The 21,809-nt window shown below is 45.5% G+C and overlaps 2 protein-coding genes across 3 annotated transcripts; both read right to left on the bottom strand.

Moving 5' to 3' along the window:
• Positions 1-2,425: 2,425 nt before the first annotated feature.
• Positions 2,426-6,085, bottom strand: SLC39A2 (solute carrier family 39 member 2). 2 transcript variants are annotated; one of them, XM_007536849.2, is made up of 4 exons: positions 5,952-6,085; positions 5,596-5,723; positions 5,304-5,351; positions 2,426-3,509 (listed from the first exon to the last, which is right to left on the bottom strand). In XM_007536849.2, the coding sequence occupies exons 1-4, from the start codon at positions 6,064-6,066 to the stop codon at positions 2,877-2,879; spliced, it is 924 nt and encodes a 307-aa protein (XP_007536911.1). In that variant the 5' UTR covers positions 6,067-6,085; the 3' UTR covers positions 2,426-2,876. The 2 variants fall into 2 exon arrangements, with proteins under 2 accessions (XP_007536911.1, XP_060031331.1); XM_060175348.1 differs by lacking the exon at positions 5,304-5,351.
• Positions 6,086-10,144: 4,059 nt separating this feature from the next.
• Positions 10,145-21,387, bottom strand: METTL17 (methyltransferase like 17). Its single transcript, XM_007537833.3, has 14 exons — positions 21,275-21,387; positions 21,021-21,174; positions 20,682-20,816; positions 19,507-19,588; positions 18,606-18,687; positions 17,262-17,335; positions 15,728-15,822; positions 14,717-14,787; positions 14,068-14,175; positions 12,216-12,284; positions 11,344-11,394; positions 10,852-10,926; positions 10,465-10,649; positions 10,145-10,391 (listed from the first exon to the last, which is right to left on the bottom strand). The coding sequence occupies exons 1-14, from the start codon at positions 21,353-21,355 to the stop codon at positions 10,295-10,297; spliced, it is 1,359 nt and encodes a 452-aa protein (XP_007537895.1). The 5' UTR covers positions 21,356-21,387; the 3' UTR covers positions 10,145-10,294.
• Between the last annotated feature and the right edge of the window lie 422 nt (positions 21,388-21,809).

The raw sequence follows: 21,809 nt of genomic DNA, 5'->3' as shown, positions 1-21,809 counted from the left end.
CCCAGAGGTCATTTTATCTTTTTTCTTTTTTTATTTGATAGGACAGATAGAATTTGAGAAAGGAAGGGGGAGATAGAGAGGGAGAGAGATGGAGAGAGAGAAATGCCAGCAACACGGCTTCATTACTTGTGCTGTTTCCCCTCTGCAGGTGGGGACTGGGTAATAGTAAATATTTTTTAAAAGTGAAATATCAGGGGCTTCTCAACTAAAAAAAAAAAAAAGACTAACAGGAGAATCAGGTATCCTCTCATCTCCTTGTTGTCCCTATAGGCTATTTCTGTCCCACTCTTAACGGCCTTGCTCTTAATGGGTGGCCTTCTATAGTTCCTGGCACAGCTCCCTTCTCATCGGATTAGTAATACCCATTAGTCAGGCCCAACATAAGATATCATTTGTTGCTCAGCCCAAACACAGTCACACCTTCCTGTCCACTTCCTTTATTAAGCAATTATCCAGCATGCTGCTTACATCATAGACCCTGACATGTAAGATAGGGAGACAAAGGGCCAGGAAGTGGTGCACTTGGTACTGCACACATATTACCACGTGTCAAGACCTAGGTTCAAGCCTCTAGTCCCCACCTGCAGGGAGGAAGCTTCATGAGGAGTGAAATAGTGTTTCATGTGTCTATCTCCCTCCCTATTTCTATAAGGAAGAGAAAGACAGGAAGAGGTGGGGGGGGAAGAGTCACAGGGAAGTGTGGAATCATAGAGATAATGAGACCCAGCAAGAACCTTGGTGGAAAAGAAAAGAAAGGCAAAAGAAGTAAAGGAAAGGAAGTACAAAAGAGGCTAGGTGTTGGCACACCTGTTTAAGTGCATATATTACCATGCATAAGGATCTAGGTTCAAACCTCTGGTCCCCACCTGCAGGGCGAAAGCTTCACGAGTGTTGTTGCCCTTGTTGTTTTATTGTTGTAGTTATTATTGTTGTTACTGATGTTGTTGTTGTTCGATAGGAACACAGAGAGAAGGAGAGAGGAGGGGAAGACAGAGAGGGGGAGAGAAAGACAGACACCTGCAGACCTGCTTCACTGCCTGTGAAGCAATTCCCCTGCAGGTGGGGAGCTGGGGGCTCGAACCGGGATCCTTACTCCGGTCCTTGCACTTGGTGCCACCTGCACTGTTTTTTTTTTTTTTTTTTTTAAAGGAACTAGGAAAGAAACAACATATTGAGCTCTTCTTAAAGTCACAGGAAAAATAGGCTTGAAGCCAGCCAGCTATGCAACAAAATTGTTTAACAGTTCTCAGTGTGTCCTTCTGGACTTATCACAGGGACAAAAATTTAACTGGCAGACTGGGTGAAATTTGTGTATGTTAAAACAGTAGCACAGTGTCCAGCACATAGTAGGTTCTCATTACAGAGATCCTGCTATATTCTGAGCATTGTCTAAATAAATGCATTCCATGCGAGTACATTTCCTATATAAGGGAAAATTGAATAAGTTGATGCTTCAGGGGAATTATTCTTGGTGTCAGACATCTAGATGTGTTTTGCCGGAAGCTTATCTTTTTGTTGATCCATGGTATGTAGGCTAAGTTCGTGTGGTGGCTTGCACTTCTTAGCTTGTAAGGAGAGGACTGGGATTAATGAAAGACAAGGAGGAGACTTGTCCATGTTTAGGACAGTTGGACTTCCACAGCAAATGCTCAAGGTGGGCAAAGTGGTGTGAGCTCACAGGCTCACAGGGCGCACCTCTACTTTCATGATGTTTCATTAGGTCCAAAATATCCTTTCTTCCTTTGGCTCAGCCGCTCCAGATAATCAGTGACTGTACTAGCGCCGTTTTGAAGAGAAGCAACACACTGTACAAATTATGTAAGCTGAAGACAACTGGTCTAGTGGGGAGGAGTCAGAGGCATGGGGGAAAGTGGGGCCGAAGGAAGTAATCACCCTTAAGAGATTAGCTGGCGCCTTTCTCCCCTCCTTCATTTCCAAACTCACTGCTTCTTAACCCTCCGCGCGAGGCAGCAGGAAGGATTCAGGACTCAGAGAAAAGCAATAAAGGGAAACCAGAAATCAGATGGAGCCCAGAGTGCTAGATAGGTTTTAAGGAAGCTGATGAAAAGCTATTGGTAGTGCAGTGGGAGTGTGTGTCTAATACATACACACACACTCACACACTTGTTACCTGTGGTTTCTGTTTGAAAGACCCCTCCTCTAAATGCCAGAAAACCTGGTTCAAAAGTTTTGTTTTAGTTTTGTTCCCCCCAAATGTATGACTAAATTATTACAGGGTTATTGAAATTTTAGCAGTTTTATGCTGGGGTCATGATTTATAACTGACAGAATGTTTAGAGGCCCCAGTTTCAGAAGATATTCTGAAGAAATTCTCCATCTAACACTTACACTCTCTATTCCCCCACTGTCCACATCAGGAAGCTTCTAGGCAACCAGAGAAATAAGATAGAATGTGGCTGAGTGGGAGAGGTAGAAGGGGCATTTTATTACAAACAGGATCATAAAATGAGACAAGGGTCAAATCTGGAGTGATGGAATCCATTTCAGTCCACCAGTTGATAGGCACTCGACCTGAACATCCTTTTCTTAGTCCTGGATGGGAAACGGGAGCTCATGTAGATCCCAGTTCAGTTCATGGGGATGAAGCCTACTGAAAGTCACTTAATTCTCAGTGAAGAAATGTCCGAGTGATTTGGGATGTACTTCCTGGGGGTAGGAAGATGCCCTAGGGAAGCCCATCAGGGCCAGGAAGATAGCACAATGGTTATGTTTGAGGCCTCAAGGTCCCAAGTTCAATCCCTGGCACCACCACAGCCAGAGATGAGCAGCACTTTGGTAGGAAAAACAAACAAACAAACAAAAAAAGAGAGAAAAGACAAAACAACAACACACTGGAAATGTCAGGGACCGCTAGCTTAGGCCCACAAAGCAATAAAGGCCATGAAAGCAAAGCCAGTAGCTACACAGCTCCACTTGGCCAGCGGGGGCTCACAGCTAGCTAGCTCCCGAGGCAGAATTTCTAGAAAGGTGACATATAAGAAGGTACCAGCTGCCACACCCTCCAAAATGGCATGGGCTAAGCCTCTGCCCCCTTCAGCATTGCCTTGAACCACTGCTATCCCCAGAGTGAGACCCAGAGGGGACATGAGAGCTAATGACAGTATAGAGAGAACAGCCCACCGTGATCTGGTTCCTAACTGCATCAACCGCATGCCTACACCAAACACCACAAGGCCCTTGTGAGCCAGGACAGCGAGACAGAGCTGCACAGTGGCCACTACTGTGGGCTGCAGCCCTACAGCCAGCCCTTCAAACACGGAGTGAAAGGAGAGTGAGAGCAAGAGGACCAGGGCTCGAAGGGGACTCTTGTGGGTTGCGGGCAGAGGCCCGTGGCTCTGAAGCTGGAAGGCATGAGCTGCCCCACACTCCTCCTCCTGCAGCGTGGCTCCTTCAGCGGCTCCAGGACAGCACTGCAATGCCAGGGACTCCAGAAAGAAGACTAAGAAGAAGCCCAGGGAGATGATGAGCTCTCCATAAGGATATTCCACCTATGGGCAGAAAGAGAGGTGGTGAGATGGGGAAAGGTGGGAAGACAGGGAGTGGGTTGAGGTGGCATTGGGAGGTGGGACAGAATGGGAAAATGTGATGCTGGAACATGAAAAAGGGGAGGGAAAAGGACCGATAGAGCTCATCTGGGAGGACCTTGCAATGCACACTGCCCGTGTTCGAGCCCCCAGTAATCCACATGGGAGTAACAGAGCACCGGGGAAAGCTCCAGAGCTGTGGCCCCTCTCTCTCTCCCCTCCTCCCCCCTCTCTCTGTCTCTCTTTGAAAAAGTTGGGTCTAGTAAAAAAGAAAAAAGCGGGGGGAGGGGAATGCAGCTCAGAGTAGATAAGGACATGCCTTAGGAGGGGCTGGAGAGGGACTAATGTTGGCAGGGCTAGATTATGGGAAACTGGGGAGTAGGGTGGTAGCGCAGCGGGTTAAGGGCAGGTGGCGCAAAGCGCAAGGACCGGCGGAAGGATCCCGGTTCAAGTCCCCAGCTTCCCACCTGCAGGGGAGTCGCTTCACAGGCTGTGAAGCAGGTCTGCAGGTGTTTATCTTTCTCTCCCCCTCTCTGTCTTCCCCTCCTCTCTCCATTTCTCTCTGTCCTATCCAACAATGACAACAATAATAACTACAATAAAACAACAAGGGCAACAAAAGGAAATAAGTAAATATTTAAAAAAAAAGAATATGGGCAACTGGCCTGGGAAATGGCACAGTGGACAGTGTTGGGTTCTCTATTAATAGTTTCTAGTATTTTTAAAAGATGTATTTGTGAATGAGAGAGAGAGAAAGATAGAGAGATGAGAGAGGGAGGGAGGGAGAGAGAATTAGAGCATCTCTGGAATGAATTTAGGACCTCACGCTTTTGGGTGTCATACCTTACCCACTGCATCATCCCCTGGCATGTAGCTTCCCATGTTCTTTTGTTTACTTGCTTGTTTGTTTGTGTTAATATTTATATATTTATTAATGAGAGAAACAACGACAACAACAATATCCTGGAACATGTGATGATGTGGTGCTAGGAATCAAACTTGGGACATTCTTGAGAATCCAACACTCCTGGTCTAGGAGGTGGCTCAGTAGATAAAGTACAGGACTCTCAAGCATGAGGTCCTGAGTTCAGTCTCTGGCAGCACATGTACCAGAGTGATATCTGGTTCTTTCTTTCTCTGCCTATCTTCTTCATGAATAAATAAACAAAATATTAAAAAGAAAAAAGGATAAAGATGGGAAACCATCTGAGGAATCTTTTTTTTGTTGTTGTTTTTTTGCCTCCAGGGTTATCACTGGGGCTCGGTGCCAGCACTATGAATCCACTGCCCCTGGAGGCTATTTTTCCCATTTTGTTGCCCATGTTGTGGTCCATCTGAAGAATCTTAAGAGTTGAGAGAAAGGGGCCAGGTGGTGGTACACTGGGTTAAGCACACACATTACAGTGCACAAGGACCCAGGTTCAAGCCCCTGGCTTCCATCTTCAGGGGGAGAGTTTCACAAGTGGTGAAGCAGGGCTACAGGTGTCTCTCTCCCTCTCCTCTCAATTTCTCTCTGTCTCTATCCAATAATAAATAAGTAAACAAAGATTTAAAAAAAGAGTTGAGAAAAAGAATAAAAGAACAGAGTGAGAATCTTTTCTCAGCTTCCAGAAACACAAAGGTCTGGGTTGGCTCCACCTTCCCTTTATAATGGTCCCACTGAGGAGAGGAAGGGTTCCTTGTACTCTACACAGAAGGGCTTGAAGGAAGTTTTTGGTTTCCTTTATGCTCCAGATAGGGCTAGTGGGAGATACTCACATACTGAGAGCTGGCATCGTCTGAATCCCCCTCACTTGTAGTCTGGTTCTACAGAGGGAAAAAAAAAAAGATAAGAAGATAGCTGGTGGATAAGCACATTTTAGCTTCCTGTCCTGTCCCTCAGCTCCACGGCTTTCCTGAAAGCCCAGCCTGCTCTGTTTTCATCACCCCACACAGGAGCTGTCATCTACCTGGTCCTCATCCTTGCTCTATCACTTTCCTCCTTCCTGCCTTTCCTTCTGTTGACTGTGGCCTCACAGCACTGTAGCTCGGCATTTCCTTTTTTGCTCACCTGACTCACGAGCCTGATCTCTGCTTCAATGTTTTCCAGGGCTTCCGCGGTCATGTGCATAAGCGCCGCTCCCAAGAAGACCCCGGCAGAGGTGCAGCCCAGGAGGCTGAGGATCCGACGGTGGCGACCTGGAGTTACAATCCAGTTGGCAACGAGGAGACAGATAAAGGAGAGAGAGAGAGAGAGAGATAACCAGGCAGTTCCCAACACACCAAGTTTGGGGATGTCGAGAGACTCAGAGCAAGGCATCAGTGTGTGTGTGTGTGTGTGTGTGTGTGTGTGTGTGTGTGTGTGTCTATTGGGGAAGGGGAGGGTGAAGTGAGAATTAACAAGAACAAAGATGCTGTAGAGTGTACCTGTGGCTGCATCGATCTTGAACCATTTGATGCAGATGGGAATCAGACCACAGACCAGAGTGAGGATCAGCAGGGCAAACAGGCAGCCAAGCTTTGCTCCCAGCACTGGATCCATCCTTGGAGTGGCAGGATGAAGAGGCTTAGGAATGACAAATGGAGCTCCAGTTTTGGAGCAGGCGTAGTGTCTCAGGTGGTCCAAGCTGGCGTATCCACTTGTGTATCTCGTGAGACTGTTGGGATTCTCTTTCTAGTCCTGTGGCCTCCACTGGCTTGTACAGCCTTGCATAGCTGACTGGGGCCCTGCCCCTTAGCTGAGGCCCCTCCCCTGGCACCCGCCCCCTTGATCTTGAAAACCAGAAACTCCAGCCTCTCTGCCATGCACAGGTGGTGCTCTGTCTTCTCCTCCTCTTCAGCACCATGACTAATCCAAGGGCTGTGGACCATTTTAGTTCATGCCTTGAACTGGTCTAATCCAACATGGGGCTGCTGATGGTAGATTCATGACAATTCTGTACAGAACTGCCTCATTTAGGACATTTGATCTAAGCCTTCCATACCCTCTCCACCCCCCCACCCCCCTCCCCAAGCCTTATAGGTTGCTATCTGATACCTGAACCAGCATCCTTTCAGAGGGGATTTGAGGCCACCTGGGGGAAGGGAGGAGGCGGGGCTGAGAGGGAGTGTTGTCCTTCCCTGTAAGCCCCAGAAAAATAGCCTCAGGCATGGAAATGTCTAGTGGTAAACTGTGACTTATAGTGTTAGAACACTGATACTGTTACAGCCTCTGACTGGACCTGTTTCTTATATATGCTTATAGAAGTGGAACTGGATTTTTTAAAAGACAGATTAAGTAATTAGCTCTGGAACAGTCATGCCTGGGGGAAAATTGAGCCCAGTAAACTGAAGGGTCCTGCCTCTCTATATATGGGTGGAGCAGGAAGATTCTGTCCTGATGGGGATCACTTTTGAAGTAAACGTTTAAATGAGGCAAACCCGGCTGGAGCTGATTAAGATGGCCTACATAACAATCCCAAGACCAGTTGAGCCAGTTCTCAGAGAGCTGGGGGCGGCTTTCCCACCACCCCAGGTCACCGTGAAAGTGGTTGAGAACAGGCCGCTGCTTTGGTATGTAGATTATTTGAACTGAAGACATTTAAGACCCTGCAGGCTTGGGCTGGTAAGGTGTGATAACTCACCTAGAAAGGTGTCTGCTTTGTCCTCTTTACGACCCAGTGGGTGAAGTGTTGGTGCTATGGGGTCTTTCCCTCAGTCAGTCTGTCTCTCTAGCTGAAACAAGTTAGCCAGGGGCAGTAAGAAGACCCTGTAAGCTCAAGAAAAACTTGCTTAACCACCTAGAAAAAAATCAGATAGGGGCCCTTTCCCACGAAAGTTGTTTCCTGAAATAAAATTTTATGACCCCTCTGTATGGCAGGGCAGACATCTAATTATAAAACACCTTCAAAAAAACACCTTCCACCTTTGCATCAGCCTTTGAATTATCCTCCTCTTTGAAGCCCTAAACCCCTATGCCAATACAGACTTGTTTTTGCCTTGACTAGATGTGAACCTCTTTATAGGGGGTTCCTATCAATACAAAAATTAAGATTTCCCTCCGCTAACCATTGTTTACTTATTTATTATTGAATGAGTTGACCTGCTGACAGAGAAGCTTTAAGGGCAGAAGAAGATTTACCTTTCCCAATATCTCCTTGGGAAATGCTGGTCTCTTATGGAAGCAGCAATATTTTCCCAGGAAAGACTGAGTTTGAGATTTGTATGGGAAGAAAGGCAATAAAAATATAAAGATTCTCCTCATTACAAGATAGGCCAGGAGAAATATATATATTTCCCCTCCAGGGTTATTGCTGGGGCATCCATCATGCCTGCACTATGAATCCACTGCTCCTGGTGGCCATATTTTCCTTTACTCCCCCCCAATTTTATTTGATAGGACAGAGAAAAGCGGAGAGGGGTGGGAGAGAAAAATGTCTGCAGACCTGCTTCACAGCTTGTGAAATGTTCCCATTGCAGGTGGGGAGTAGGGGCTCAAACCCAGGTCCTTTGCACTGTACTATGTGCGCTTAAGCAGGTGTGCCACTGTTAAGGTCAGAAATGACAGGAAGTAATACAAAGCAGAAATTGGGCTAAAAAAGAAAAACAAACAAAGAAACAAAAAACTCTGAGGTGGAGACGTCCCCGAAGTGTTCAGGTCCTGGAACATGATGGCAGAGGAGGAGCTAGAGTCTGAATTATGAGATGGAAAACCGAGAAATGTTACACATGTGCAAACTACTGTATTTTACTGTTGACTGCACACCATTAGTCCCATAAAGAAAAAAAAACGGGGTTGGGGGGTTGGGCGTTGGTGCATTGGGCTAAGTGCACATAGCACCCAGCCCAAGGATCCCCGGTTTGAGCCCATGGCTCCCCACCTGCGGGGGGGGGGGTCACTTCACAAGCGGTGAAGCAGGTGTCTCTTTTTCTTTTTTTAAAGATTAAAATTTTTAAATATATATTTATTTTCCCTTTTGTTGCCTTTTATTGTTCTTGTAAGATAGGACAGAGAGAAATGGAGAGGGGAGGGGAAGACAGGGGGGAAAAGACACCTGCAGACCTGATTCCCCTGCAGGTGGGGAGCCCGGGGGCTCGAACCGGGGTCCTTACGCTGGTCCTTGCGCTTCATGCCACATGAGTGTAACCCGCTGCGCTACCTCCGGACCCCCTTTCTATCTTCCCCTTCTCTTTCAATTTCTCTGTCCTATCTGAAAAATTGAAAAAAAAAAAATGTTCGCAGGAAAAGTGGATCTGTAGTGAAGACACCGAGCCCCAGGATAGCCCTGGAGGCAAAAAAAAGAAAAAAAAAAGACAAGTACCTGGGGAACACAGACACTGCTGCACCGTGCCAGAAACTGTTTCACAGGAAATGGGAGTGGTAATAGGTGTGGGTGTGACTTAGGAGGGGGAAGGCGGGGCTTGAATGCTAATAAGCTAGATTTGTGGGCGTGGCTTGCTCTCTGCACAGGTGGGCCTGCCATCCATTGTGTGAATAAAGGGCTCTCAGGCTCTTTTTAAAACATATTTATTTATTACTGGACAGAGACAGGAAATTGAGAGGGGAGAGGGAGAGAGACAGCGAAACACCTGCTTCACCACTTGTGAAGCTTTCCTCCTGCAGGTGGGGGCTAGGGGATTGAACCTGCATACTTGCGCACTGTAATATGAGTACTTAACCAGGTACACCACTGCCTGGCTCCCCCCTTTTTTTAATTTTAAAAATATCTTTATTTATTTATTGGATAGAGACTGCCAGAATTTGAGAGGGAAGGGGATAATAGTGAGACAACTGCAGACCTGCTTCATCATTCACAAAGCTTTCCTCCTGGCAGGTGTGACTGGGAATTTTAGGTCCTTGTGCATTGTAACCTGTGCTCAGCCAGGTGTGCCACCACCTAGCCCCACCCCAGGCACTTGCGCTCTTCCCCCCCCCCCCCCCCCCCCCCCCCCCCGCCTCTCTCACCCAATATGCTTTCTCTTCAATTCTTTGTTGGGATTTTGTGACAAACCTTTAAACATGGTGCTCAAACTCGTAATTCCCCCCAGTACATCTGGCAAACCAGATGAATTCAGGATTCAGGATGAATTCAGGATTTTAAAACTTTTTTTAGGGAAAATTGAGAACACCCACATTGGAGTACACTTGGGCTGAGAAAAAGATTACTCACATGATTGCAGGCTCCCTAAGCAGAGAAAGCAAGCCATGCCTACAGGTCTAGCTTATAAACATCCAAGCCCTGCCTTCACCTCCTTTCTAAGCCACACCCACACCTGTTACTACTCCCATTTCTTGTGAAACAACCTCTTTTCCCATGTATTCTGGTGTGGTGTAGCAATGTTTGTGTTCCTCCAGAAACTTCCTGTCATCTCTGACCTCAGTATCACAACCCAGCCCCCTGTATGATTCTATGTAGTGAGAGCCAGAACATCATTCTTGCACACAGGATGCCGAGGACTGAATTTGGGACTTCACACTTTTAAGAATTGCATGAGCTGAAGTCAGGGAAGTTACAGTGGCTACAGTGCTAGATTTATAAGCATGAGGCCTTAGCTTCAATCCCTGGCATTACATGCACCACAGTAACACTCTGGTTCTCTATCATTGATAAATACATATTAAGAAACATACACACACAAAATCCATTTTATTACTTGAAAACTTTTTATTACTATTATTAAAACCTCAAATAAACAGACGTGTAAGGGTCCCAGCACCCCTTGTCCTGGATACCAGGTAAATTGGACCTTGGCAGGCACGACTGAAGAAAATCCTCATTATACATTCCTTGTCAGCTCTCAGGCACGTCTTCAGCAGGAAGCTCAGATGAAGTGGTCACAGGTAAAAGGTCCCCCCAGGAACTGACACGAGCACAGCGGTACAGATCCCTATGGAAAGAGAGGTCAGTGCGGGCTGCAGGTTCTTGCCACCTCCCACCAATTCTGGTCACACCCTCTGTACCTGCCATGCCGTCGGGCTGTGACGATGGCATGCTGCTTATGCCCATCTGGACAGCACAGGTGACAATGCACGTGGCGAGGCCGCTTAAGGACAGGCTGAGTGATCCGGGGCCAGCGGTTGGCCTCTTCCGGAGACCCCCGAGCAAGAATGACCATTGAGAACTTTTCTTCCTTTGGCTGCTTGCTCTAAGATAAAGACAGGACACTGACGAAAAGCAGGTACAGGAAAAAGATTTTAAGCTGCCATACCTGCAACCCTTTTTAATGTTCTCTAAGGCATGCTTTTTCTGACCCTAGAATTCTCTAGCTCCTCTCATGCTTGATTCCACCAACCCTCTTCCGGTTTCCCCTGGTTACTTTATCCCTGCTCCAACATCTGCATACATACCCAGCTGAAAGGGATGGGGTGGTAAGCCTGGGAAAAACTACAGGCCAACTGGGGACAAGGAAGCTCATGAGGGCACTGCAAACACAGAAATGACATGATGTGAGGCAAAAACCCATACACTATAAGCTGAGAAACCCATAGTGAGAGTTAAGAAGGTCTAGGGAAGGGCAGGGGGAGACAGCATAATGGTTGTGCAAAAAGACTTTCATGCCTGAGGCTCGAAAGTCCCAGACTCCCCCCTCCGCCCCCACAAACACCATCATAAACCAGAGCTGAGCAGGGCTCTGCATCTCTCTCTCTCTCTCTCACTAAAAATAATAATGTTAAGGTGGTCTAGGGAATAGGAAGCATAGGAGCATCAAGTGAGGACAATCAATAAGAGAATGGTGGGCACAAGGAGTGAAGGGCCGGCTTGGCTTTACCGCCTTACTTTTTCTGACCACAGCTGAGTTCAAATCTCTGAATGGTGGGGTAGGCAGAAGTAATACTTACTGGGGCAAAGACAAAAGCTGGTTGAGGGTTTAAAGGTGAATTCTCTTTTCCCTGGGGAAAGAACAAACAAACAAACCAACCTGGGTTTGGGGGGTTCTATTCTCCTAATTCAATCTCTGAATTTTCCTGAAGATTCCTGTACTTTTTCAGTTTTGACAATCATTGCCTGTGTTCTGAGTTAAGCTGGCTGCTCTCTAATATTCCTAACAAAAGGCAGGACTTGGCACACAGTATGATGTGCTCCTTTGTCAGCACCCTCTACTCTCCAATCCCGATTCAGAACAATTAAATTTATGATTATGCACTGGCCTTTACTGTCCAAAAGAGACTGGATTCTCTGCTACTCTAGCTAAGAGGTAGGAAAATCCTTTTTTTTTTTTTTTAAACGTTCAAAGTGTAAGTTAAAAATCTCTCCTAACTGGGAGTCGGGTGGTAGCGCAGTGGGTTAAGCGCAGGTGGCACAAAGCACAATGACTGGTGTAAGGACCCCGGTTTGAGCCCCTGGCTCCCCACCTGCAAGGGGGTTGGCTCACAAGTAGTGAAGCAGGTCTGCAGGTGTCTGTTTTCTCTCCCCCTCTCTGTCTTCCCCTCCTCTCTCCATTTCTCTCTGTCCTAACAACAACATCAATAACAACAATAATTACAACAATAAAACAACAAGAGCAACAAAAGGGAATAAATAAATATTTATAAAAAAAATCTCTCCTAACTCTTCAACCCTGCTATGTGTAGTGTTAAAGGCAGTCACAGACAGCCCAGGAGGTAGCACAGAGGCGCCCTTAAGGCAGCTTCTTCAGTTTTCAAGGGAGTAGGAGTGACTGGGGCTATTTGGGGTGATATGGATAGAATAAAAAGAGCACAAAGAAATTTACCTTCAGGATCAGGTCCCTGACATCCATGAGAAGGTGGTGACCAGCTTTTGTTCCATTCTCCACCAATACCTGTCCCCAAGTGGGGAAAATAAACAGAAGCCTTGGGTTACAGGGAAGTAGAGGTGTCAGGAGCTCTGTAAGAGCACTCGCAGGTGGAGCAGACTTTTTATATGGGATGAGGATGGAGCCCTAATAGGATCTACGCAGGAGAAATCACTACCGCAAAGAAAAAACTTTATGTGTCAACACATCAAACGGCGGTCTGATAATTCAAAATTCAAAACGAACTCACCTGTTGTATGCTTTACATTGGTTTGTTCTAGCTCTCCCCCGCCAAGAGAATTGGATCAGTCCAGTTAGTTTCACGGGCCCGCTTGGCCCCGCCCCAAGGAACCCCGAGAGGGTTCCAGAGTTACAGAGTTAGAGAGAGTTCTTGGCGCCGCCGCGGGGAAAAAGGCAGCAGAGTTCTGTTTGGTGATTAGTTTGTCTTAGTTTATAAATCGTTGTTCCTGAATAAAGAAATACAGCTTTTCTGCCCAGCTGTACATCTCTGGTCATCTCTGTTACTCGCCCGTGAAGCTAGCCCGGCCAGCTGGAGCCACCGAATTTTAACAACACTCACCCAACTCAACAGTCAAAAGACAAACAACTGCATTGAAAACTGAGGGGGAAGATATGGGGCTATATCTTCCCCACAGAAGAGATCCAAAGGGCCAACAGACATGAAAAGAAAAAAAAAAAAAAGCTCAGTCACTGATATTAGGGAAGTGTAAATAAACATAATGAGATACCACTTTATACCTGTGAGAATGTCACACATTAGAAAAGGCAGAGGGTGAGGGTAGATAGCACAATGGTTATGCAAAGAGACTCTCATGCCTAAGGATCCCTAAACCAAAGCTGAGTAGAGCTCTGGTACAAAAAAAAAAAAAAAAAGACAGGAACACCAATTGTTGGTCAGTGGAGAGGGTGTTAGGGGGAGGGGGTCATGGAGAGGGACTCTGTGGTTGGAATATAAGTTGGCCCCACCCTATGGAAAACAGTCTGGAGATTCATCAGAATGTTAGCAATCCCTCTCCTATGGGTTTACCCATGGAAAACAAAAATGCCTATCTGAAAAGACTCATGCACACAATGGTTCACAGCAGTACCACTTGCAATAGCCCAAACTTAGAAAACAACCCAGATGCCCACTGACAGATCTCATTTATAAGTGGAACTTAAGAACAAAGAACAGTAAAGGAGGGGGCTGGGTGGTAGCGTAGCAGGTTAAGTGCATATGGTGCCAAGTGCAAGGACAGGCGCCAAGATCCCGGTTGGAGCCCCTGGATCCCCTCCTGTGTGTGTGTGGGGGTTCGCTTCACAAGCGGTGAAGCAGGTCTGCAGGTGTCTATCTTTCTGTCCTCCTCTGTCTTCCCCCTCCTCTCTCAATTTCTTTCTGTCCTATTCAATAACAACAATAAATACAACAACAAGGGCAACAAAAATGGAAAAAAATGGTCTCCAGGAACAGTGGATTCACAGTGTAGGCACTGAGCCTCAGTAATAATCCTGGAGGCAAAACCAAAAACAAAATAAAAAACAAAACAAAACACACACACACACAAACCAGTAAAGGAAAACATAAGGTGAAACTTGCATTGGGTGTGGGGTATTGCACTAAAGCAAAGGACTCTGAGGAAGACGGGAGATGAGAGGTTGTGTCTACATGTTAAAAGACTAAAGTGTAAACCGTTACCTGCCCCCGCCCCCCCCCCCCCAATAAAATAAGAAGAATGGAGAGAAATAAGGAAAAGCACAAAACCTATGAATCTGTTTTAATATTTGAAGGACAAAAGGAATTGGAACTCACCAGAAAACGACCTGTCTTGCGCCATAAGGTTTGAACTGTTTCATGGCGGTCAGTCTTGCTGGGCAGCTCACTTAGGGAAAAGGCTGATACCACCACATCAAACTGTACCTGTGGGCCAGAACAAGGAAAACGTCTCTGCTTCAAGAGCACAACAAGATTCTATCCCCTACAGTTTCTTACCCGCCCATCCCTTCTTTCCTCCCTTTTAGCCAGAGCACTATTCAAATCTAGCTTATGATGGTGCCAGGAATTGAACCTGGAATCTCCAAGCCTCAGGCATAAATTTGTTATGTGAACCACTGTTATCTCCCCAGTCTCCTTCTGCTTTCTTTAATCTTCTTTTCTTTAAATTGTATTTATTTATTGGATAGAGATAGCCAGAAATTGAGAGGGAAGGGGGCTATAGTGATGGAGACAGACACCTGCAAAACTGCTTCACCACTTGCAAAGCTTTCCCTTTGCAGGTGGGGACCAGGGTCTTGAACCTGGTTCCTTGTGCATTGTTAACATGTGCACTCAACCAAGTCTGCCATTACCAGGCCCCCCTTCTTTAAGTTTTAACATTCACCATTGGATTGAAAAAAACTCAAGTTACAGCTTTCCATCTGCCAAAAACTACACTCAGTGTACTCTAAACATTGTCACTTACCTTGGGTGACACAGGCAGAAACTGTCTAAAAAAAACACCTGGAATACAAGGATCCCCAGATTCTGAGCCACCTGCAGAGGGAAATAAAGATATGGTAATTATGACTGTTTAGGTATAAACTGTGACAATCTGATAATATGGATCTGAGAATAAAGAAAAACACTGGGTGGGGGTAGACAGCACAATGGTTTTGCAAACAGACTTTCATGCCTGAGGCTCTGAAGTCCCAGGTTCAATCCCCCACGCCACCATAAGCTAGAGCTGAGCAGTGCTCTGGTGTCTCTCTGTATAAAATCTCTCAAAAATAAAATACTTAAAAATAAGCAAATTCTAAAAAGAACAGGGAGAGTATCAGATTTCCTGTCTTGTTAATTTTATCTAAACCAGAAACAATTCAGCAAAGGTCTCTACCTCACCTTTAACTTTTAACCTTACCCTCTACTCCCCAATAAAAACACCTGAAAAAATATTCCTATGCTTTCTTAACAATGTCAACTTTGGAAAAGCCTTTCATCTTTAAAAAAAAATATATTTACTTTATTAGTGATTTAATAATGATTAACAAGATTGTAGGATAAGGGGGTACAATTCCAGACAGTTCTCACCACCGGAGTTCTGTATCCCATCTCCTCCACTGGAAAGTCCCCTATTCATTTTTTTGCATCCATTGCTGGTCTTGGTGCTGGCACTACGAATCACCACTTTTAGTGGCCTTTTTTAAATTCAATAATAAGAGAAATTGAGAGGGGAAGATAGAAGAGAGAGGGAGAGAAAGACAGACACCTGCAGACCTGCTTCATGGCTTGTGAAGTGACCCCCCTGCAGGTGGGGAGCCGGGGGCTTGAACTGGGCTCCTTGCATGGGTCCTTGTGCTTTGTACTATTTGTGCTCTTAACCTACAGTGTCACCACCAATGCACAGTTCCCTATTTTTTATCCCTCTGGGACTATGGACCAAAGATCCTTATGCGGTGCAGAAGGTGGACTGTCTGGCTTCTGAAGTTGTCCTCACCTTTCAGTAGCTTTTCTGCCAAATTCAGCATGGCGGCTGATTTGTCCACACACAAATATTCTTGTAAGCTCTGGCCCCAAATATTATGAGCAGCCCTAAAATGGCAAAATATGAGTCACTTGTTCTCATGACAAAGATTCATCCCTACAAGAGATCCTCTATCCCCAATAACAAGTGATCTCTTAAAACCACTGAAAAAACCAACAATGATTCAAACAGAGGAAGGAGAAGAGAGGAGGGAAGGAGCTGACTTACAGGGCTGGTGAGATAGCTCAATGAATGACACAGGGTTCACAAGCCTAATACCCGAAGCGCCAGGTTCAATCCCAAGCACCACCATAATCCAGAGCTGAGTAGTGAGTGCTCAGGTCTGTTTTCTGTCTGGCTCTCTCATAAATAAGTAAATATGAAGAGTTATTATTTATGCGTTGGGGTGAGAGAGGGCAGGAGAGAACCAGAGCATCACTGTGACATATGTGGTGCCCAGAAATGAACTTGGGACCTCATACCTGCAAGCCCTGTGCTTCATCATTTAGCTACCTTCCGGGTCCACTATTTCTTTCCGTTCTTCCTCCCACACCTCCCTCCCTCCCGTTATTTATTTATGAATAAGAGAGAACCAGAGAATCACTCTGGCATATGCAATGCCAGGGACTGAGTTCCGAGAGTCTAATGCTTCATCTACTGTTCTACCTCCTCGGTTGCCACAACACTTTTCTTATTTCATCTACAACTCATAACACAAACAAAAAACGACTTGTAGGCAAAAATAGATTATATGTAACCTGTGTGCTAGACTTAATTTATATATACATATGCTTTTGCCTCTGTGAAATCTTACTGCTATCAGTAGATTTGTTTAAAAAGAGAGAGAGCACAGCATGTACTTAAGTATGGTGTTTCCCTGTGGTGACAGAAGTTTGAACCTGGGGAGTCGGGCGGTAGCACAGCAGGTTAAGCGCATGTGGCACAAAGCACAAGGACCGGCAGCGTAAGGATCCCGGTTCGAGCCCCCAGCTCCCCACCTGCAGGGGAGTCGCTTCACAGGTGGTGAAGCAGGTCTGCAGGTGTCTGTCTTTCTCTCCCCCTCTCTGTCTTCCCCTCCTCTCTCCATTTCTCTCTGTCCTATCCAACAACGACCAATGACAATAGTAGTAACTATAACAATAAAACCACAAGGGCAACAAAAGGGAATAAGTAAATAAATAAATATTTAAAAAAAAGTTTGAACCTGGGTCCTCATGCACAGCAAAGTGCTGTGCTTCCAAATGAACTAATCTCCCTACTCTTCTTTTAATTTTTTTTAATTTTATTTTTATGTATAGGCCTTGCAACCCAATAGGTGGCACAATGGGTAGTACTGGGACTTTCAAGATGAGGGTGAGTTCAGTCCCTGGCAATATATTGCTTGAGTGATGTTCTGGGGCTCTCATAATCCCCCCCCCATCTCCCTTTGTCCCTTAAATAAATGGGAATGATCATGGTTGTCTAGAGCAAGAATTGATAAGAGACAGAACAGAAGGAAGACGCTTACCAGGTAACAGAGCCAGTACCACAGCCAAAGTCCATTAAAGTTTGTGGTTGGAAGTCTGGAACTCGAGCCTGGATCTGAAGAAATATGAACTCACAGTAGATAAGCAGGTAGTCACATAGGCCCTAGTACACATGAATCAGGGAAGCAGGACACTGAAGACAGGTTATGAATTTTTTTTTTGAGACTAAATGTAAACACTTTATAAAGTAAAATAGGAAACTTGTAAGAAACTGATTCTAAGTGTGCAAGGACTTGGGTTCCAGCCCCTAGCCACATGGTGGGAATTGTCAAATTGGTGAAGCAGTGCTGCAAGTTGGCTGGTAGGTCTCTCTCTTTCTCTCTACCCAAAAATAAATACTACTACTCAGAACACTACTTTGAAAAAAATAATTCAGGGACCAGAGATAGCATAATGGTTATCCAAAGAGACTCACATGCCTGAGGCGTCAAAGCCCCAAGTTCAATATCCCGCACCAGAATAAACCAGAGCTGAATAGTGCTTTGGTAAAAACAAAGTAAAATAATAAAAAATAAAATTAGGGGGAGTCAGGCGGTAGCGCAATGGGTTAAGTGTAGGCGGCGCAAAGGACCAGGGTAAGGATCCTGGTTTAAGCCCCTAGCTTCCCACCTGCAGGGGAGTCGTTTCACAAGCAGTGAAGCAAGTCTGCAGGTGTCTATCTTTCTCTTCCCTGTTTTCCCTTCCTCTCTTCATTTCTCTCTGTCTTATCCAACGACGACAACAATAACTACAACAATAAAATAAAAAAAAAAACAAGGGCAACAAAAGGGAATAAATAAATATTTAAATAAATAAATAAAAGTAGGATTGGGGGATAGCATAATGGTTATGCAAATAGATTTTTCATTTCTGAAGCTACAAGGTTCCAGGTTTAATTCCCCAGCACCACCATAAGTCTGACCTGAGCAGTGGTTTAGGGGGAAGACAAAAATATGTATTTCATAACCTAAAGAGTAAGAGAGGGGCTGGGTGGTGGCACACCTGGTTGAGCGCACGTATTACAATGCGCAAAGATCTGGGCTTGAGCCCCTGGTCCCCACCTGCAGGGAGAAAGCTTTGCGAGTGGTGAAGCAGTGCTGCAGGTATCTCTCTGTCTCTCTTCTCTATCACTCTCTTGATATCTGGCTGTCTCTATCCAATAAGTAAAGATAATAATAAAAAATAAATAAATAAAAGTGAGAGAGATCTGATACTGTAATCAGGACCAGTGTTTGCAGGCCCAAAGTTCTACCAACATGCCACTCCCCAGACCACAAGAAGACTACTCCATGAGTAAGGGAACCAATGGTAAAAGGGATCATGTTGGGAGTTGAGAGATTTTTCACCTCATGGAAAGCTCTGGAGACTGCTGCAAAGCCACCATCTAGTCTTGCGGCCATGTACAACAGGCTCAGTCCCTCATTGTAGCTGCCAGAAAAAGTAAAGTCATTGGGGATGGTGAGTGTTTTGTAGAAAACTGAGAAACTTTATACATGCACCAACAACAGTATTTACTGTAAACCATTAATCCCAATTCAAAAAAAAAAAAAGGAAAGGAGACAGAGAGAGAGGCAGCTGCATCCCCTAATGTGGTGGGAACTGGGTTCAAATCTGGTCACGTATAGAAGAGCAGGCGTTCTCCCAGGTGAGGTATCTTGCAGGTTCCATATTATATTTATTTATAAATTGACTTTTTTTTTAGTGGTAGCACCACATTTTATTTCAAACCTAAATACTGAAACTCAATACTGCAAGTATTGTCACAACCCATAAATTAGTCACAACCCATTCCGGTGGCTTAATACGCATTGGGTTTGACTGACTCCCAAGGTTGTTTTCTCTAATTAAACAGTTTGGTGGGGCACGGGGATAGCATAGTGGCTATGCAAACTCTTATGCCTGAGGCTCCCATGTCCTAGGTTCACTCCCTCTACCACCAGTACTACTGAGCAGTGCACTGGTAACAAAAAAAAAAAAAAAATGTCAAGTCATAGTCACTGGAAAATAATCTTTATGTTTCCATAGCTACCTTTTAAAATTTTGGAAACTTAATCTTTGGAATGCTGGGAATTAAACCTGGAATGTATTCTTCCAGTGCGGTGCTTTCACGTGAAACGTCAGCAGTGTTCTGAGATCACTCCACACTAGTTAACTTTCTCAAATCCTAAACTGTATTACTATACTTCTCCAACTCTCCTCCTAAAGTTAAGTTTTTCCTTCTTTTGCAGCCCTTCTCATCCCCCTTACCTCACTTCTTGCCAATGGTAGGTAGTTTTGCGCAGAGTACGCAGCACCGTCCCACGAAGTTTCTCCTCAGTCAGAGATAAGTCTGAATGAGAATAAGGACTGGAAGTGAGAAGCTAGAAGGGCAGGGCTCAGATGCAATATTTGAACACACTGTGCACCCATTTCTACTCAACACCCACCCAGAGATGCCAAAGCTAGAGAAATTTCAAGGAAGACTGGCCACTACCATCACTAGTGTGTACCAGATGGTAGTTTGCTCCTAACAGTATCACGCTGCTAACATTCAGTGCAACCAGCACTATTCCACAGGCTTTGCTCTACATTAAATGGAGATGATATTGAGATTTCAAGGATAGAATGAGTATAATATTTTGTAGATTTTCTCACATCCTCAAATTTAAGGCTGCTACATCTCCAATGTTCCTGTATGGAGGAAAAGGGTTTGAAAATCTTAAAAGTCTCATGATTTCAACGAATTACTATTTTATCTACTGTAGGGATTACAAGATGGGTAAATGGTGAGCCTTTAAATTGAAGGAGGCCATATTCATGAAAACAACTTGATGAATTAAACGCACCTTTCTATGCCTCTAAAAGAGGGTTTTAGTACTGGAGAGGGAGCCATGTAGGGATTTTATTTTCATCTGAATAAAAACTGACGTGGGGGGTGGGGGGGAAAACAACAACAAAGATCTAGATTTTTATGATACTGAAGCTAAGTTGACCCTACCCAAATCTCTGAAGTAACCTATCTTCTCTTAGTAAGAAATTACTGTTAGTATATGCTCAGTCCCCAAAAATCAAGTAAGATAATTAAGGATGTAAAATTATTATCTGGGGAGTCCGGCGATAGCGCAGCGCGTTAAGTGCACGTGGCTGCAAAGCACAAGGACCAGCGAAAGGGTCCGGGTTCGAGCCCCCGGCTCCCCACCTGCAGGGGAGTCGCTTCACAGGTGGTGAAGCAGGTCTGCAGGTGTCTGTCTTTCTCTCCTCCTCTCTGTCTTCCCCTCCTCTTTCCATTTCTCTCTGTCCTATCCAACAACGACAACAACAATAACTACAACAATAAAACAACAGGGACAACACAAGGGAATAAATAAATAAATACTAAAAATTATTTTCTGTTCTTTTCCCACTGATCTGTCGATGTGGCCCATGCGTTCCTTAAATCTTACCTGGAGTTTCCAGTATTTTATTCTCAAGTTCTACGGCCCGTCGCTGTAACTCTTCTGGCTCTACAGGTAAATGCCGGCTCCAGAGATAATTGGTCAGTGCTTGTACCTGCGTCTCCACACTGGGCACCAAGCTCTCTACGCACCAAAGATGAAAAGCGGCGGAGAGGGGGTAGCATAATGGTTACGCAAACATCTCGGATGTCTGTGGCTCCGAGGTTCCAGGTTCAATCCCCCGCACCACCACATCCCAGTGTTAAACGGTGCTCTAGTTAAAAATAAATAATAAAAAGACGGAAAGCGGCATTGCACACATGCAAGTCCCGTCCCCGCTCTTCTCACCCTGCAGCAGCGACCGTGCGGCGTCCGTCAGTGCTTTCGGCAGCTGCACGCACCGCAGCTTCAGGATTCCGGGGTGTCGGCGATGCGGCTTCTTCCCCAGAAAATCGGATGTGTTATCCACCTGCGATACACCGGGCACGAGGGCGCTGAGAGCCTGCAAGTGGGGAAAGAAAGGCTGGGGTCCGTCATTACAGGCAGGTGAGCTGATCCGAGACCCAGAGTCTCCCCCAAGAGATTGGAAAACCGACACTTACTCGGGATCGAGGAGCCAGACCAAGACCGCGGCGGCACCTGCATAATGCTGGTAAATATTTCCATCCCCAGACGGTCGCCATGGCGCCGGAGGGAAACCGGAAGCGGAAATAGAGGGGTTTTGTACCTCGATCTCCGTAGCGTACAGCCCCCGGAGCAAAGTCAGCCAATGAAAGGAGCGAGTGTTTGCTAAGTAGCCAATAAAAGAACCGATATGTAAATCACTTTGGAGGACAATGGGACGTGGGCGGGACTCTAGGGCCGACTTAACCTGCCGGAAGTGAGGGGGATTCTAGACTGTGGGACCAGTTTCCGCGACCAGAGGTTCTTGGACGTGGTGTATTGGACGGAAGCAAAGGACACCGGGGAGTTAGAGAATAGGAAGAAAACTTTGGGGGCCTGTTCCATAATGAAATAGTATGCATATGTCAATGATGGCACTGTAAAGCATTAACCCCCTCAATTAAAAAACAAAAGATTTTGGAGATTTTTCTGGGGTTCCTAGACACGTGTCACTGACAGACTATTTCTGAGTGT

The sequence above is a fragment of the Erinaceus europaeus genome, chromosome 16 (genome assembly GCF_950295315.1).
Source record: "Erinaceus europaeus chromosome 16, mEriEur2.1, whole genome shotgun sequence".
Lineage (NCBI taxonomy): Eukaryota > Metazoa > Chordata > Mammalia > Eulipotyphla > Erinaceidae > Erinaceus > Erinaceus europaeus.
Note: the sequence above shows the minus strand (reverse complement) of the source record. Positions and strands in the feature narration are given on the sequence as shown.

What these genes read in the sequence shown, in the direction of transcription:
- SLC39A2 (XM_007536849.2), bottom strand. Translation starts at nt 6,066, where the DNA reads ATGGATCCAGTGCTGGGAGCAAAGCTTGGCTGCCTGTTTGCCCTGCTG. An exon ending in CAAGATCGATGCAGCCACAG is followed by an intron (nt 5,724 to 5,951) that starts GTACACTCTACA and finishes TTGTAACTCCAG; the next exon opens with GTCGCCACCGTCGGATCCTC. An exon ending in AGATCAGGCTCGTGAGTCAG is followed by an intron (nt 5,352 to 5,595) that starts GTGAGCAAAAAA and finishes TTCCCTCTGTAG; the next exon opens with AACCAGACTACAAGTGAGGG.
- METTL17 (XM_007537833.3), bottom strand. Translation starts at nt 21,355, where the DNA reads ATGGCGACCGTCTGGGGATGGAAATATTTACCAGCATTATGCAGGTGC. An exon ending in TAAAATACTGGAAACTCCAG is followed by an intron (nt 19,589 to 20,681) that starts GTAAGATTTAAG and finishes ATTCTCATTCAG; the next exon opens with ACTTATCTCTGACTGAGGAG. An exon ending in TCTCCAGAGCTTTCCATGAG is followed by an intron (nt 17,336 to 18,605) that starts GTGAAAAATCTC and finishes ATATTTCTTCAG; the next exon opens with ATCCAGGCTCGAGTTCCAGA.